This window comes from Macaca fascicularis, chromosome 16 (assembly GCF_037993035.2).
Source record: "Macaca fascicularis isolate 582-1 chromosome 16, T2T-MFA8v1.1".
In the NCBI taxonomy this organism is placed as follows: domain Eukaryota; kingdom Metazoa; phylum Chordata; class Mammalia; order Primates; family Cercopithecidae; genus Macaca; species Macaca fascicularis.
The window spans coordinates 15,988,379-16,007,191 of record NC_088390.1 but is presented as its reverse complement, the minus strand read 5'-3'; the positions used below and the strand labels follow the sequence as shown (position 1 = coordinate 16,007,191).

The 18,813-nt window shown below is 39.3% G+C and overlaps 1 protein-coding gene across 3 annotated transcripts in view; it reads right to left on the bottom strand.

The window, feature by feature from the left end:
• The window catches only part of ZNF624 (zinc finger protein 624), a 42,845-nt gene extending 26,397 nt beyond the window's left edge, over window positions 1-16,448 (bottom strand). The window contains exons 1-4 of one of the 3 annotated variants that reach the window (XM_065532815.1): window positions 16,361-16,448; window positions 12,227-12,315; window positions 9,885-9,950; window positions 8,335-8,433 (exon numbers count right to left, since the gene is read on the bottom strand). In XM_065532815.1, the coding sequence (XP_065388887.1) occupies window positions 8,335-8,433; window positions 9,885-9,950; window positions 12,227-12,313 (252 nt within the window). In that variant the 5' untranslated portion in view covers window positions 12,314-12,315; window positions 16,361-16,448. Of the gene's footprint in view, window positions 1-7,836; window positions 8,033-8,334; window positions 8,434-9,884; window positions 9,951-12,226; window positions 12,316-16,360 lie in introns of those variants that run through there. The other 2 variants (XM_074018632.1, XM_065532816.1) reach the window with 2 other exon arrangements.
• Window positions 16,449-18,813: the final 2,365 nt, after the last annotated feature.

Here is an 18,813-nt window from a genome sequence, read left to right as displayed (position 1 = left end):
GTCACAAAGATACTCCTCGAGAAGAGCAACTCCAAGACACATAATTGTCAGATTCACCAAAGTTGAAATGAACTAAAAAATGTTAAGGGCAGTCAGAGAGAAAGGTCAGGTTACCCACAAAGGGAAGCCCATCAGATTAACAGCGGATCTCTCGGCAGAAACTCTACAAGCCAGAAGAGAGTGGGGGCCAATATTCGACATTCTTAAAGAAAAGAATTTTCAACCCAGAATTTCATATCCAGCCAAACTAAGCTTCGTAAATGAAGGAGAAATAAAATCCATTACAGACAAGCAAATGCTGAAAGATTTTGTCAGCACCAGGCCTGCTCTACAAGAGCTCCTGAAGAAAGTACTAAACATGGAAAGGAACAACTGGTACCAGCCACTGAAAAAGATGCCAAACTGTAAAGACTATAGATGCTAGGAAGAAACTGCATCAACTAACGAGCAAAACAACCAACTAACATCATAATGACAGGATCAAATTCACACATAACAATATTAACCTCAAATGTAAATGGGCTAAATGCTCCAATTAAAAGACACAGACTGGCAAATTGATAAAGATCAAGACCCATCAGTGTGCTGTATTCAGGAGACCCATCTCACGTGCAGAGACACACATAGGCTCAAAATAAAGGGATGGAAGAAGATCTACCAAGCAAATGGAAAACAAAAAAAGGCAGGGGTTGCAATCCTAGTTTCTGATAAAACAGACTTTAAACCAACAAAGATCAAAAGAGACAAAGAAGGCCATTACATAATGGTAAAGGGATCAATTCAATAAGAAGAGCTAATTATCCGAAATATATATGCACCCAATACAGGAGCACCCAGATTCATAAAGCAAGTCCTTAGAGACCTACAAAGAGACTTAGACTCCCACACAATAATAATGGGAGACTTTAACACCCCACTGTCAACATTAGACAGATCAATGAGACAGAAAGTTAAAAAGGATATTCAGGAGTTGAACTCAGCTCTGCACCAAGCAGACCCAATAGACATCTACAGAACTCTCCACCCCAAATCAACAGAATATACATTCTTCTTAGCACCACATCGCACTTATTCCAAAATTGACCACATAGTTGGAAGTAAAACACTCCTCAGCAAATGTAAAAGAATAGAAATTATAACAAACTGTCTCTCAGACCACAGTGCAATCAAACTAGAATGCAGGATTAAGAAACTCACTCAAAACCGCTCAACTACATGGAAACTGAACAACCTGCTCCTGAATGACTACTGGGTACATAACGAAATGAAGGCAGAAATAAAGACGTTCTTTGAAACCAATGAGAACAAAGACACAACATACCAGAATCTCTGGGACACATTTAAAACAGTGTGTAGAGGGAAATTTATAGCACAATATACCCACAAGAGAAAGCAGAAAAGATCTAAAATTGACACCCTAACATCACAATTAAAACAACTAGATAAGCAAGAGCAAATACATTCAAAAGCTAGCAGAAGGCAAGAAATGATGAAGATCAGAGCAGAACTGAAGGAGATAGAGATACAAAAAACCCTTCAAAAGATCAATGAATCCAGGAGCTGGTTTTTTGAAAAGATCAACAAAATTGATAGACTGCTAGCAAGATTAATAAAGAAGAAAAGAGAGGAGAATCAAATAGATGCAATAAAAACTGATAGAGGGGATATCACCACCGATCCCACAGAAATACAAACTGCCATCAGAGAATACTATAAGCACCTCTATGCAAATAAACTAGAAAATTGAGAATAAATGGATAAACTCCTGGACATATACACCCTCCCAAGACTAAACCAGGAAGAAGCTGAATCCCTGAATAGACTAATAACAGGCTCTGAAATTGAGGCAATAATAGCCTACCAACCAAAAAAAGTACAGGACCAGACAGATTCACAGCCAAATTCTACCAGAGGTACAAGGAGGAGCTGGTACCATTCCTTCTGAAACTATTCCAATCAATAGAAAAAGAGGGAATCCTCCCTAAGTCATTTTATGAGGCCAACATCATCCTGATACTAAAGCCTGGCAGAGACACAACAAAAAAAGAGAATTTTAGACCAATATCCCTGATGAACATCGATGCAAAAATCCTCAATAAAATACTGGCAAACCGAATCCAGCAGCACATCAAAAAGCTTATCCAGAATGATCAAGTGGGCTTCATCCCTGGGATGCAAGGCTGGTTCAACATATGCAAATCAATACATGTAATCCATAATAAAAACAGAACCAAAGACAAAAACCACATGACCACATGATTGTCTCAATAGATGCAGAAAAGGCCTCTGACAAAATTCAACAGCCCTTCATGCTAAAAACTCTCAATAAATTAGGTATTGATGGGACATATCTCAAAATAATAAGACCTATTTATGACAAACCCACAGTCAATATCATTCTGAATGGGCAAAAACTAGAAGCACTCCCTTTGAAAACTGGCACAAGACAAGGATGTCCTCTCTCACCACTCCTATTCAACATAGTGTTGGAAGTTCTGGCCAGGGCAATCAGGCAAGAGAAAGAAATAAAGGGTATTCAAACAGGAAAAGAGGAAGTCAAATTGTCCCTGTTTGCAGATTACATGATTGTATATTTAGAAAACCCCATCATCTCAGCCCAAAATCTCCTTAAGCTGATAAGCAGCTTCAGCAGTCTCAGGATACAAAATCAATGTGCAAAAATCACAAGCATTCTTATACACCAATAATAGACAAACAGAGAGCCAAATCATGAGTGAATTCCCATTCACAATTGCTTCAAAGGAATAAAATACCTAGGAATCTAACTTACAAGGGATGTGAAGGACCTCTTCAAGGAGAACTACAAACCACTGCTCAGTGAAATAAAAGAGGACACAAACAAATGGAAGAACATTCCATGCTCATGGATAGGAAGAACCAATATCATGAAAATGGTCATACTGCCCAAGGCAACTTATAGATTCAATGCCATCCCCGTTAAGCTACCAATGACTTTCTTCACAGAATTGGAAAAAACTTTAAAATACTTTAAAGTTCATACAGAACCCAAAAAGAGCCCGCATTGCCAAGACAATCCTAAGCAAAAAGAACAAAGCTGGAGGCATCACGCTACCTGACTTCAAACTATACTACAAGGCTACAGTAACCAAAACAGCATGGTACTGGTACCAAAACAGATATATAGACCAAGAGAACAGAACAGAGCCCTCGGAAATAATACCACACATCTACAGCCATCTGATCTTTGACAAACCTGACAAAAAATGGGGAAAGGATTCCCTATTTAATAAATGGTGCTGGGCGAAGAAACCCCATCTCTACTAAAAAAAAAATACAAAAAACTAGCCAGGCGAGGTGGCGGGCGCCTGTAGTCCCAGCTACTCGGGAGGCTGAGGCAGGAGAATGGCGTAAACCCGGGAGGCAGAGCTTGCAGTGAGCTGAGATCTGGCCACTGCACTCCAGCCTGGGCGACAGAGCGAGACTTCGTCTCAAAAATAAATAAATAAATAAATAAATAAATAAATAAATAAACGGTGCTGGGAAAACTGGCTAGCCATATGTAGAAAGCTGAAACTGGATCCCTTCCTTACATCTTACACAAAAATTAATTCAAGATGGATTAAAGACTTAAATGTTAGAACTAAAACCATAAAGACCCTAGAAGAAAACCTAGGCAATACCATTCAGGACACAGGCATGGGCAAGGACTTCATGTCTCAAACACGAAAAGCAATGGCAACAAAAGCCAAAATAGACAATTGGGATCTAATTAAACTAAAGAGCTTCTGCACAGCAAAAGAAACTACCATCAGAGTGAACAGACAACCTACAGAATGGGAGAAAATTTTTGCAATCTATTCATCTGACAAAGGGCTAATATCCAGAATCTACAAAGAACTCAAACTTACAAGAAAAAAACAAACGGCCGGGCACAGTGGCTCACACCTGTAATCCCAGCAGTTTGGGAGGCCAAGGCGGGCGGATCACGAGGTCAGGAGATCGAGACCATCCTGGCTAACACGGTGAAACTCCGTCTCTACTAAAAATACAAAAAATTTAGCCAGGTGTGGTGGCGGGCGCCTGTACTCCCAGCTACTCGGGAGGCTGAGACAGGAGAACGGCGTGAACCCAGGAGGCGGAGCTTGCAGTAAGCTGAGATGGTGTCACTGTACTCCAGCCTGGGCAACAAAGCGAGATTCCGTCTCAAAAAAACAAACAGAAAAAAAGCCCCAAAAAACAACCCCATCAAAAAGTGGGCAAAGGATATGAACAGACACTTCTCAAAAGAAGACATTTATGCAGCAAAGAGACACGTGAAAAAATGCTCATCATCACTGGCCATCAGAGAAATGCAAATCAAAACCACAATGAGATACCATCTAACACCAGTTAGAATGGCAATCATTAAAAAGTCAGGAAACAACGGGTGCTGGGGAGGATGTGGAAAAACAGGAACACTTTTACACTGTTGGTGGGACTGTAAACTAGTTCAACCATTATGGAAGACTGTGTGGCGATTCCTCAAGCATCTAGAACTAGAAATACCATTTGACCCAGCCATCCCATGACTGGGTATATACCCAAAGGATTATAAATCATGCTGCTATAAAGACACATGCACACGTATGTTTATTGCAGCACTATTCACAATAGTAAAGACTTGGAACCAACCCAAATGTCCATCAATGATAGATTGGATTAAGAAAATGTGGCACATATACACCATGGAATACTATGCAGCCATAAAAAAGGATGAGTTCATGTCCTTTGTAGGGACATGTATGAAGCTGGAAAGCATCATTCTCAGCAAACTATCGCAAGGACAAAAAAAAAAAAAAAAAAAAAAAAACTCCATGTTCTCACTCATAGGTGGGAATTGAACAATGAGAACACATGGACACAGGGTGGGGAACATCACACACTGGGGCCTGTCATGGAGTTGGGGGAGGTGGGGTGGGGGAGGGATAGCATTAGGAGATATAACTAATGTAAATGACGAGTTAATGGATACAGTACACCAACATGGCACAAGTATACATATGTAACAAACCTGCACGTTGTGCACATGTACCCTGGAACTTAAACTATAACAAAGAAAAAAAAAGAAAGAAAGAAAATAGCTTCAAGATCAAGAGTGCCCTAAAGTACAGCGGTCTGGATAATGCAAGTGTTGAATCAGATCTTTCCCTGCTGCCGTGTTCCCCAAATAATAATAAGGGCCCTCTGTACAGATGCCAATTCCACTGACCCACCAGTATTTGAAAAGCATGTCATGGGGAGTTATTTCTGCCACTCTTTAAAAAAAATAATTCACTTATGAGATGGAGGTGGAAATTCACAGAGAATTGACAGGTATGTGTTATCTCTTGTAAGGCCTCAGAATACAGCAATGCCAAGCACCCTTCGGGGGCCTGGTCTTGTGCTACTGACCTTACTGGTCTTCCAGAAGGGCTGCTCCCATTGGCTCTTGGGTGGGATGGTAAATTTGCTAAACCAGGTTCACTGCACGTTCCCCTCACAAAGGAGTATATATGCCTGGAGTGGCTCCATTGCTAGGCTCCATTTCCAGCACCTACCAATTGGCACTGTGTATTTTTAAAAGAACAACATTGAGGCTCCTTGCCTCCTTTCAAACTGTGAGAGAGAGAAAGTTTCTATTCAGTGTTCTAAATGCTATCTGCTTAGTTTGATAGGATTGTAGTGACTATCGTAGGTGTTTTATTGAAGTCCAAAGTATCCCAGAAAATGTACATTCCTCTCTTTTCTTATTAAATGGTGCACAGGAAAAAAAAATACTGCCAGAAAGACAATCTTTTTCTTCTCTCCCAGGGGAAAATCAGGTAAATAAATAATCATAAAAAATCAGAGGTTTGTGTGGCATGAAGAACGAATGAAATATTGATTGTAGAATGTGGAAGTGTGAATTAAGCTTTGAAACATAAAACTGCTGCAATAGTTTTGATGCATTCCCCCCAAACCTCATGTTCAAAACTGATCCCCATGTTGGAGATGGGGCCTAATGGGAGGTGTCTGTGTCATGGGGCTGGGTCCCTCATGAATGGCTTGGTGCCATCCTCATGGTAATGAGTGAGTTCTCCCTCTATGATTAATAGTTCCCATGAGAGCTGGCTGTTAAAAAGAGCATGGGCCGGGCACTGTGGCTCACGTCTATAATCCCAGCACTTTGGGAGGCTGAGGTGGGCAGATCACGCGGTCAGGAGATCAAGACCATCCTGGCTAACACAGTGAAACCCTGTCTCTACTAAAAATACAAAAAAATTAGCCGGGCATGGTGGCGGGCACCTGTAGTCCCAGCTACTCGGGAGGCTGAGGCAGGAGAATGGCGTGAACCCAGGAGGGGGAGCTTGCAGTGAGCCAAGATCGCACCACTGCACTTCAGCCTGGGCGACAAAGTGAGACTCTGTCTCAGAAAAACAAAAAAAAAGAGCATGGCCCCTTCTCTCTCCCACTCTTGCTATGTGGTCTCTACACACTCTGGCGCTCTTTCCTTTTCACTGTGAATGCAAGCAGCCTGAGGCCCTCACAAGATGCAGATACTGGCAGTATGCTTCTTATACAAACTGCAGGACTGTGAGCCAAATAAACCCTTTTCTTTATAAATTACCCACCCTTGGGTATTCTTTTATATGGCAACAAACAGACTAAAACAACTTCTAAGAATGTTGAGGGCATTCTGATCTTGGTGAAAGTAAATTCACTTAAGTATCCTTTATTCAGAAACTGAACTTTGTTAAACTGAAGAAACTATTACTATAACTAAAGTTTTATTTTTATTGCAAAAAGTTCCTAGGGAGCTAAAAGAATACCCATTTATTTCAATTGCACCATCCCAGACCAACTCTATTCATAATTTAGACAAAATTGGAAACCTAATACATAATACCCGGAAATTGTTGATTCTAAGATAACACACTGATGCATACAATGGAAACCAGAAATCATAAGCCTCATATTCTTTACCTCAAAGACACTGAGAAAATAACATTAAGCCAGACTGATGTAAAAGTTTCTTTTTGATGGAGCTCGAGAAAGTAAAAATTAGCTTATACTGAGAAAGCAAAATTCTGCCCTTCCACACCTCAAGCTAGAATAGACACAGATAAAACCCATTGAAAAGTTAACAGCAAACAATATTTCTTCTAAGGTCATTCTGCAGCTGTAAAATGTCATAATTACCCGTTTTGAGCAACTACTGCTTTCTTACTCATTATTACACCTCGTCTTTTAAAGTCATAGGCTGTCAGAAATTGTGTAGTCTGAAATCATATCAGAAAGAACGAAAGTGACTTTGATGCTGAGAAGCAGTTATCTGCAACTCAGATGCAGACTTTCACATGAGCGGTTTCTGAATATGTAATTTTACATTTAACTTTGTATTTTCCAAGGAAATAGGATCCCAGGTCCATTATGCAGTCTGGACATGGCATTGACTCTTTTATACAGAGCCTGTTTTGCTTTAAGTCTATCACATCCCTGATCTCACTGAAATTTCATCAGAATTCCCTCCTTCATCAAGATTATATGATAACCCAGTCAGGTGCCATGGCTCATGCCCGTAATCCCAGCACTTTGGGAGGCTGAGGTGGGTGGATCACTTGAGGTCAGGAGTTGGAAGACCAGCTTGGCCAACATGGTGAAACCCTGTCTATACTAAAAATACAAAAATTAGCCGGACATGGTGGTGGGTGCCTAGTCCCAGCTACTGGGAGGTTTTTAAAGGCTTCTTATTATCTCCTGTTCATCTTGAGGTTATGCTTATCTAGTTGTTTGTTGTTGGGAAATTAAGTTGTTCACCAAAAGTTACAACATGCACACTGGCACTATGATACTCACTGTCCATGACCTCACTGGTTTTAGTTTGTGACTTCACTAGCATGTAAGTGTCTTAATCTTACGTATGTCAGAAAATATCAAGACTCTTTGTCTTGATGTGTTCCTTTTGGGTCTGATTATAATAATCATGCAATAAGAGTTCTTCATCAATCTTCTATAGTTTCTTTGTTAGACGTTTGCACTAAAAAACATGTACCTGTAAAATAAAAGACATTTAGCACTGAAAGTTCTTCTTTTAAAGGACCATGCTACAAATAAACAAACAAACAAACAAAAACACTAATTGAAAATGTCAGCCGGGCATGGTGGCTCATGTCTGTAACCCAGCACTGTGGGAGGCTGAGGCAGGCAGGTCACCTGAGGTCAGGAGTTCAAGACCAGCCTGGCCAACATGGTGAAACTCCATCTCTACTGAAAATAAAAAAATTAGCTGGGCGTGGTAGTAGGTGCCTATAATCCCGGCTACTTGGGAGGCTGAGGCAGGAGAATCGCTTGTACCTGGGAGGCAAAGGTTGCAGTGAGCTGAGATTGTGCCACTGCACTCCAGCTGAGATTGTACCACTGCACTCCAGCCTGGGTGACAGAGCGAGACTTCATCTCAAGGGGGAAAAAAAAAAAAAAAGAAAATGTCAACAATAGTTATAAGAAAATCAAGCAAATAAAAAACCAATTAAATTAAATTAATAACTTATTGATAGTTCATTGGTTCTATTCAAAGTAAAATTATTGATTCTATTGATTCATTGATTCTATTGATTCATTGGTTCTAATCATTGGTTCTATTCAAAGTAAAATTAAACTAAGCTATGTTCAGTATGTATTAAAAAAAAAGGATGCAGAATTTAGGGAAGAGCCAGACAGAATTAATCTTCTACCAGGGACGCCCTGTCAGAACAAAAATAAATCATACGAATTGTACACCATGCCAAAAAGTATGGCATTTTCCTAAGGTTCATGGTTCAAAGTCTAAAACTATGAATATTTCTACCTTAAGTTTTTAAGAATCTAAGTTATCATGTTAAAAAAATTGAAAAATCATTTCAAAAATATTATGTATAAAACTGAATCTCAGAATGTATTTTCTCAGAGAAGCAAAAGTAAAAACCACATTTTACATAAAACATCTCTGGAATAAAACCAACCTTCAAAGGATAATCTTAAAAAATTTAAAAACATAATTCTTCTAAAAGCATAGTGAATACTTGTCAAAGATTTACTTAAGTCATTAATGAGGGATCAGCAGCTAGACAAGACAAGTTTAAAGGAGATGCAAGAAACCGATATACAGATAATAGAAAAAAGAATGCTGGAATAAGACTGCAAAATTAGATACAAACCCGATTAATGTCCTACAGGACAGTAATACCATAACTTTGGGGATTATCTTTTATCCTAGCAAAAATAATTGCAACGTTTCAATCTTGTACAAGTTAGTATCTTTTAGGATCTAAATATTAATTAACAGTAAATGGTAAGTCAAACAACATAACCCTCCCCTGCTATGTCAGATAACCCTTAGACAGGCTTGTTAATACAATGGTCTAATATGACTCTGAAACGGCCTACATTTATCTTTTATTTATTTCTAAGTTTTGGATATTTTTCTCATCACAACAAATTTCTGATTTTTACTTTTTCTGGAAAAATCAAGTGGATTCAGTATTCACAAATAAGAAAGCCTTAATCAATAAAATGAAATAAAATATCTAAACCAATTTAAACTCATCTTAACACTATTTCCACAATGTTGATGTACTCTTGGTATTTTTTACTGGCACAGCATTGGGTCTTACAATGCAGCACAAGCATCAGACTATGTGGTGATAGAATATTTTACCATTAGTAATCATGATGTGACTGTCTGGCTAGATTAGGGCTGTCACCTCTGAGAGAAATGAAATCTGTTAAATTGATGCCACTAGCCCTGGGGCTACCATACCAATCAAATAATCATTGTGAACTCGCAATTAACTGGTAACATTGAGAATCAGAGGCAGTAAAATAGGCATTTTCTCTGTATTCATTATATGTACAACGGTAGGTATTACCTTTACCAATTTTGTTTCTTCTGCCTGAAGGTGAAGATCTTCATCTGGCTGGGTAACTTCAGGGTTCTGATGGGATACAGGATAAGATCACTCAGTGATAGGCTGCCTATGACCCACAGCAGAGCCTCAACGAGCACCACCAATCCACTGTGGATGCAGTGTATATGGGATGACCTCGTCTGCTGTTTAACTTAGGGCTGAAATCAAAGTCCCATTGTAACATGCAATCATAATCTTTCACTTTGTTTGGGACAATGACAAACACATGTAAGATTGACAAAGATATAACTGCTTTTAACAAAGAACCTATCGAAACAAAAATAAACTTACAATAAAGGGCCTTCAGACACTATGTAAGTCTGCTTTTTCATATTGGGATGAAATCTATTTCTCAGAAAGTATTTATCTTGCTCAAGAATAATATTCAAAACCTACTATCTGTTTTCTACAACTGAAAAATCATTATAGTGTTTGGTGGGGGGATATGGCTCAGCAGTCACTCAGGAAATATTTCAGCAACCTCTCATAACATTGTTTCCTTCCAAAACTTAGAAACTGTATCTCCATGAGGGCCTAATTTATTTTATTTTATTTATTTATTTATTTATTTATTTATTTATTTATTTATTTATTTTTGAGACAGAGTCTCACTCTGTCACTACCTAGGCTGGAGTGCAGTGGGGCGATCTTGGCTCACTGCAACCTCTGTCTCCCAGGTTCAAGTGATTCTCCTGTCTCAGCCCCCTGAGTAGCTGGGACTACAGGCATGCACCACCATGCAGGCTAATTTTTTGTACTCTTTTTTGTAGAGACAGAGTTTCGCCATGTTGCCCAGGCTGGTCTTGAACTCCTGGGCTCAGACACTCTGCCGACCTCAGCCTCCCAAAGTGCTAGGATTGCAGGCATGAGCCACCACACCCAGCCCATGAGGGCCTGATTTTATAAATGAAATGATATTTTACTTTATCTTCTAGTAATAGTTATCCATTTCAGATTTTGTGCCATTTTAAAAAATTATGGATAATAAAACTACATATTTAAAGATCATTATGAAAAAATGTCAGACTAACTCTCCCTCAACAACTTCTTGCCTAAAAATGCACAAATATTCAGATTCCAGAAAATTAATGATGATGTGAATCTTCAATCTCTGATAGAGACGGGTTGATCCAGTCATACATGACTAGACAAATACGGTTGTACCCAGTGATCAAGGGCAACATTTTGGTTTTATTTATCTTTTCAAGGGTATATTTTAAGGACTATTTACATGTCACATGTTCTGGCTACAAAGAATAAAAGACCAGAATCACAGGTTATTACAGATCATTACTGTAACAAATTATTTTTGTTGGTATTCTCTTTCTTCGGAATCTATTTTAAAAAGTCACTGCTAAAGCACAGCTTTTATCACATTAATACTAATCCCAAGGACACTCAAACACACACACACATTTCAATGCCTTCAGGGAAACATTAAAAGATTCATCTCAACTATCTAATTTCCAGCCCTATCTGTCACAACTTTCCAACTTGAATCACAAGCTCACCCCCTGTTCTCTGCCTCTGAAGCCTTGCCCTTCAACCCCTTTCTCACCTGAACTATCTTCACAAATACTTTATGACAATTAAAATCCCATTTGTAATTCAGTACCAGCTTAAATCTAACTATCCTCATGAACTTTCTATGACCAGTTTAGCCCACACTATCGTCCCATTTCTTTCTTTTCATAGTACTTATCATCTTTATCATACTGATAAGCAACTACTATTCACCTAAATAATATAATTATTACTTTTGTACATTTTACCTCAATGAAACTGTAAATTCCCTACAGCCAAGCACTGTCTTAAACATATTCTCTCAATGTAATCTATTAAATCTGATCACTTCTTAATGGGTAGAAAAGAGATCACTGACGTGGCACAAGGGCAATGGCTCCTATAAATCAGGGCTGGGGTATGTGTTTGTGTACATATATTTTCCCCAAAATTTCCTAAATAAAATTTTCCAATTGAAAAATATTCCATTCTGCTGTCCCATAAATAACTGAAGTTTCCTGGGAACAATACAAATTTAATATCAAAATTAAAGATGCCTGTCATAACTAATGACAGCTCAGATATTTTCTGAAAGATCATGTGTCCTGATATTTGGTTAAGTAAGTATAGTGAATCCTCCCATAGTTTACTGCCTTTACTGTGAACTCAATTTTCATGGGTCTATTTAGTTGAGTTCCCAGAAGCGGTGTCGGGGAAGTAGAGAAGTCACAAGCCTTCGGGAAAAGTAAACATGCTCTCAAACCAAGAGAGTAGGTCAAAAACAGGGAATCCCAACTTACCAGAGGTCCAACTGAAAAAAACACAGCAGCCATAATCTCTGCCTCTGGTTTCCCCTCTCTGGAAAGAGTGGAGTCTTGCAGAGACATATCTAAGGAAGAGAAATAAGCCATGAAAACCAATCCTGCCTGGGGAATTTCAGACTTACCAAGTTGGAATCCTGACATAGAAGTGAGCATGGCCTCCCTAAGGAAGCACAAGAGTAACCCTTAAGATCAGTGAAGGACAAAGACCCTTGCTCCTGTAGAGTTCGAGATTTTAGCACTGTTAACTATAGTCACAACTAACAGGCTAGCCATTGTACAAGGAGGTTTTAAAATATTTTCTCATGTTATTTTCACATCAACCTAATAGGAATAATATTCCCATTCCATAGATGAGGAAACTGAGTCTAGAAAAGTTAAACTACCCAAGGCCATGCAAATACATGACTCCAAATCAATCTAATTCCAAAGCCCATACCTTTTCCACTGAATGAACATGCTGTGTGAAGTACAACAAAATAATACTTCAATCTTTCTTTGCCATAATTACTCACTCATCTAACAATTACATATTCTAAGAATCTCCTTTTCTTGCCTTTCCCACGAAGAGTCAATTTCTTAACATTTTCAGAGATCTGTTTTGTGTAAAGAGAACACTACAACTTCAAAATTTAAATGATATTGGAAGTCTTCACTTACCCCCTCCCAATCTGATATTCAAATAGATCTTTATCCTTTCTATATCAGGCAAACTTAAATAAAAAGGAAGCAGGTATAATAATAATAATAATAGAAGAGACATGAAATTCAGTGCACAAAGCATTAAGCTGTAGTCTTTCTATGCTGAAAAAAGTATATACCTAAAAAAAGTTTTATACTATGGAGGAACAGGGTGACAGAGATCTATTCCAGGGATGCTTGGGCACTGCTTTTCTACCTTTGGCTAATGGTATGTATGGCCTTGCTGAGGCTGAGTTTGGTTCATGAACCAGGAGTGCCTGATGTAGGATATCAAACAGTACAGATTGTTAATATAAATTCTTCTAGGATGGTAATATTAGCCTCATGAATAAAAGGGCAGTGACATAGTAAGTATTGAGTTTTTGAGAAACTCTACCTTGTGCAAAAAGTGTTATAAGCAATTATATGGTCCTGCAGCTAGGGCCTTTGTTATGCTTAAACATGTGGAATCTGCTCCTTCCCTGAATGTGCACCTTGCTTCTCATAAGGTTCAGTAGCTTTGCTCAATAAACATAGCAGAACTCAATCTAACCTTACAGTGTCTAACAATCAGAAGCTCATCTAAAAAGGTATTTGAAGTACTTAACCATTATTCTTTGAAAAACAATATTAATATATAAAGCAAGGTTATCATGAATGCAAAGAATATTAGAGATACAAAAATTAAATAATAAAATAGATATGGGTATACTAAAACTTATACTGTCAGATTAATGTACTAACTCAAGGAGGATACTAGGGTTTAGCTAAATCAAGAAAATACGTAAATATCTTGGCTGGGCATGGTGGTTCACACCTGTCATCCCAGCACTTTGGAAGGTTGAGGCAGGCAGAGCACCTGAGGTCAGGAGTTCGAGACCAGCCTGGCTGACATGGTGAATCTCCGTCCCTACTAAAAATACAAAACAATCAGCCAGGTGTGGTGGCGCACACCTGTAGTCCCAGCTACTCGGGAGGCTGAGGCACAAGAATTGCTTGAACTTGGGATGGAGGTTGCTGTGAGCAGAGATTACATCACTGTACTCCAGCCTGGGCAACACAGTGAGACTCCGTCTCAAAAAAAAAAAAAAAAAGTGAGTATCTTAAAAATGTAGAGTGGTTTCTTTCATGACACTGGGGCTTTCTTAAGCAAAATGAAAAGGTTTTGGTGGAAGAGAAACAATGAGAAGGTGAGGGAGGAAAGCAGTGCAGTGTGGAGATAAAAGAGGTAAAGAAAGAATAGTCTGAGGGGATTCCTGTATTGAAGCCTCAAGGTAACAAACCAGTAAGTGGTTTTGCCTTATACCAGTGTTTCTCTAGATTTTTCTGTCATAGAGCCTTTTGCAAATCTAATGAAAATTATGACTCCTCTCCCATTTTCTAATGAAAACACTCCCTGTATAATTAGAGGGGTCTCAAATCTGAGAATGCAAAAAACTCACTGGATATGCTTATTAAAAAAGAAATTATTTGGCTCCATCCAAGATCAAAATCAGGATCTCCAGATGTGAGGCACAGAAATACACATCACTTGAACAAGTACACCTCAAGAAATATTTAGTTTAATATAATATGTTAACATGTTAATTATATAATATGTAATATGTTAAATTATATAATGTTTTAGTTTTAGTGTAGTATTTTAAGAAATACTGTCCTGATACACAATAGGGATTCTGAAGGGTGAAGGAGTGGGAGGTGGGTGGAGAATAAGGAATTACTTAATGGGTATAATGTACATTATTCTGGGGATGGATACCCTGAAAGCCCTGATCTCACCACTACACAGTCTATGCATACCAGTAAACCTTAACTTTTTTGGGGGTATGGACCCATCTGAGAATCTGACCTTGTTCACAGAATAATACACATGCATATATGATGTTGCATATTACTTCAGAGAGCTTGGAAACTGACCCTCCCTCACCAGCCCATACACTGACCTCCAAGTTTTACAAGGTTGCAAAGAAAAAAACGAGCCAAGAATACTGCACACCCCCAAGCCCCCGAACACTAAAGCAGACGTACGAAGAGCAACATAAGGCATTTGCAATTCCTCAGGTCTAGAGTAACAGTTTTCTGCATCTTTAACATTTATCAAGAGTGAGCTGAGTCATTTAAAAAATACTTGTAAATATTAATAACCTCCGTGACAATACTTCATATAAATTATGCTAGTAACATATGTTTAACAACCAAACTGCAATAAACACCTTGTTTTATTTTATAATCAGAATGAACAATATTTAACATTTAATATATTCAGCTTGATCTCAATTGTGTAAATATAATGCATAGAAAAAAAGACTGCGAGTAAGCCAAAACTCTACTGAGACCTCTGACACCTGGGGCTGTGATGTTTACCCTTCTTTCTGCTTTTCTGTACTTTCCAAGTAGACAAGAAGAAGTATCTACATATACATAGGAGTCTGGAATAGGAATAAAATCCCAGAGCGGCTGGTCACAGCCCCAGGTTCTAACCCTGGTTTGGCTACTGTAGAACTGTGACTACAGGCAAGTCACTTGAGCACAATGAATCAGCTATTAGTACATGAGAGTAACCACATTATATATTTCTACTATCCCCTTTGTCACTATGCAGAAGATATCTAGGCCAATATTCCCCAGTTATAATTTCCCTAGATATTTACAAGCTCTGTCTTTTCAGCTATTGCAAAAGTATCCAGAGACTGAAGGAGAAACTTTACTTGTTTTGCTTCCTTGGCCAGTGTAGTTATTTAGAAATAATGAAGGGTCCATGTTTTTGCTAAGAATCTCAGTGCCATGCACCAGTCCAGCATTTCCCAATCAATGCAATAACACCATTGTCATGACAGGGAGTGATAAGTGATTAAAAGGTGATTACAGTATTTGAAATGCTACATTTCAGGAAAAGCTGCCTCGGTTACTGAGTAGCGCTGGTCCCCCGATGTGAAACCTAGTTTCATCCCTGCCAGTTCAGAAGCCAGACCCGGCATGGACATGCTCCTGCCAACCTCGCCCTCTTTCTCTAACTGCTCTCCTCTACCCACTCTGGGTATGCCCTCCTCAGGGCCAGCAAGGCGCGGGGCTGGGAAGACAGGAAAGGTCGGGTCAGGGGCCCGCCCGTCCTACTCGAATCCCAGCTCACGCCCCGCACCCGGTTCTTTTTAACCCCAGCGCCGCCAGGCCCGCCAGGGAGGAGGTTCCCGGGTTCGGACCCGGGTTAACAGGCCTCAGAGGGCACGGGGCCCGACCTATGAAGGGGGCCGGCTGGTGACTGAACCCACACTCGAGAAGGAGGCCCAGCCCCAATCGCCTCTCAGGGGTGGGCGGGTCCGCTCAGGGTCTGGGGCTATAGAGGGAACGGCCACGCCCCAGACGCCGCCGGGAGCCAAGCGCCAAGGGAGGGGCGGCGGGCAACCGAGGCCAGGCGCCCGGGACAACGAGTACCTGGCGGCAGAACTGAGGACAACTGAGGGCACTCGCAGAGCAGGGCGGGAACGCTTCCAGCAATGGCGGCGGTTCGGCGGGGCCGGCCTCCAGGCAGGGCATTGCGCCTGCGCAGCCGGAGCGTCGGAACTACAGTGCCCAGAATCCTCAGCGCCTGAGCACCCCCGCCCCTTTTGTCTGCGTTAGTGAAGGAATTGGCTCTTTCGGGGTGCGAAAAAATTCCAATTGGATACACTTCTGTTGAGAAGCCTTGACTATGTGTCAAAAGCAGTAGCACTAGAGATACAAATAATGACACAACCCTTGCCTTGGAACATTTAGGTGGGACGAAAGAAAGCCATTGAGAGAACAGATAGATGTGATCCAGACAAATATGTGAACAAGTGCTCGGAAACACTATTTCTGAACAATTCCCTTTACGACAATTTCCTCAGAGTTGGAAGAGACGGCAATTGATGACAACAATGCCAATTAAGTAGAATGGATATGAATGCCTGAAAATACAAATTTTAGGCCAAAATTATTCGAAATACAAAGAAAAAATCTTTTTGAACACAAATAGCTGTAGAAGTTCTCCTCGATGCATACAAATGATAATTCTTAAAACACAATGACTGAAAGTATTTATTTGCAACAAATTTATTTGACCACTTATTCAAGGGCTGCTTGTCCAAGAGCTATATTAAGGTTTATTTACTTTCTTCCCTACCAAAGACGATATTTTTTGATGATAGAAACTACGTCTGATGGAGTTTATTACTCAGAGTGCCTACTTAGGAGACTGCTCGCATAATGAATGAAACGAAGGAAGAATGAATGAATAATTTAGGACCCTACCTCCCAACAAAATGCACACGGAATTGTCCACATCACTATCAGCATTTTGGTCAAAACCATTCAACAAGTCTCTAGGAAGCTCCAAATGTTCCCACATCTTCCTGTCTTTTTCTGAGCCCTCCAAACTGTTCCAACCTCTGCCCATTACCCAGTTCCAAAGTTGCTTCCACATTTTCCAGTATCTTTATAGCAGTGCCCCAAACTCTTGGTACCAATTTCCTGTATTGGTCCATTTTCACACTGCTATAAAGAATAACTGAGACTGGGTAATTTATAAACAAAAGAGGTTTAATTGACTTACAGTTCCACATGGCTGGGGAGGCCTCAGGAAACTTACAATCATGGTGGAAGGCAATCGGGAAGCAGCAACTTCTTCACAAGGCGTGAGGAGAGGGAAAAGCCGGGGAAACTGCCACTTGTAAAACCAACAGATCTTGTGAGAAGTCGCTCACTGTCACAAGAACAGCATAGGCGAAACTGCCCCCATGATGCAGTCACTTCCCACCAGTTTCCTCCTTTGACACATGGGGATTACAATTTGAGATGAGATTTGGGTGGGAACACAGAGTCAAAGCATATCATCATGGTTGCTGGTGGATTCGTCGATATTCTGAGGTAGAGATACAATAATCTATCAGTTTGATTAGGAGGTCTGGGTTTTGCTTTTTCTATGGTAATGTAAAAGGGCAGGAATATCAGTATGTTACAGATTCAGTGCAATTACAAATCAGTCTCTGTGCATATAAGGAAGCACAAAATCACAGACCTAGGGTCTTGATAGATATGAAAGAAACCCTATGTGATATCATGCCCTCATCTTTACCTCAAACTCTCACCTAAAATTACTAGTGAGGACTTTTTTGTCCTGCTGTTAATATTTGATCATTCTAGGTAGCATGCAATAAGATATGGAATATATGAATAATAACTTGATTTTATAATATTAATAACAGCCTAATTTTAAATATATATGTTGTGCCTTGTACTCTACAGAAAATGCGCACTTTCCTTTTTTCTCTAAATTAGGTTTAATTTATTTCAGAAGTTTCTAGATTTTATTGTCTCTATTTAGCCAAAGCTACAAGAAAGGTCAAATTCGTATCTTTAAATGCTTTCATTATCAATCAAGAAAGTGAAATGAACAAAGAATTTTACTCAAGAAACTAGTGAGAAATCAAAGAAATGTACAAAATGTAGGATACAAGAATTAATAAAAACAGATTAACAGTGGAATAAATGAATGTGTCCAACTGGTTCTTTGTAATGGAATGTGGAAAGACATACTCTATTCTTCTGGATAGGAAGATGAAATATCATAATCATATCAATGCAAGTTTTATGCATGCTCAAACATGTATAAACTAAGAAAAAGTCTGAAAGGAAATACAGCAAAATGTTTGCACTTTTTTTCCTTTAAGTGGTGAGATTAAAGGTAATACTTTTCTTTTTTATACTTTTCTGTATATTCTAAATCTTCTATAAAGAACAAATAATTTTATGATCAGGAAAAAATAAGACATTTCTTAAATGCCAAATTACCTCTCATTAATACATATAATGCAAATGCCAATCAAAATACCAGAGAGACAGATGAGGGACTGGGGAAGAACTTCAAA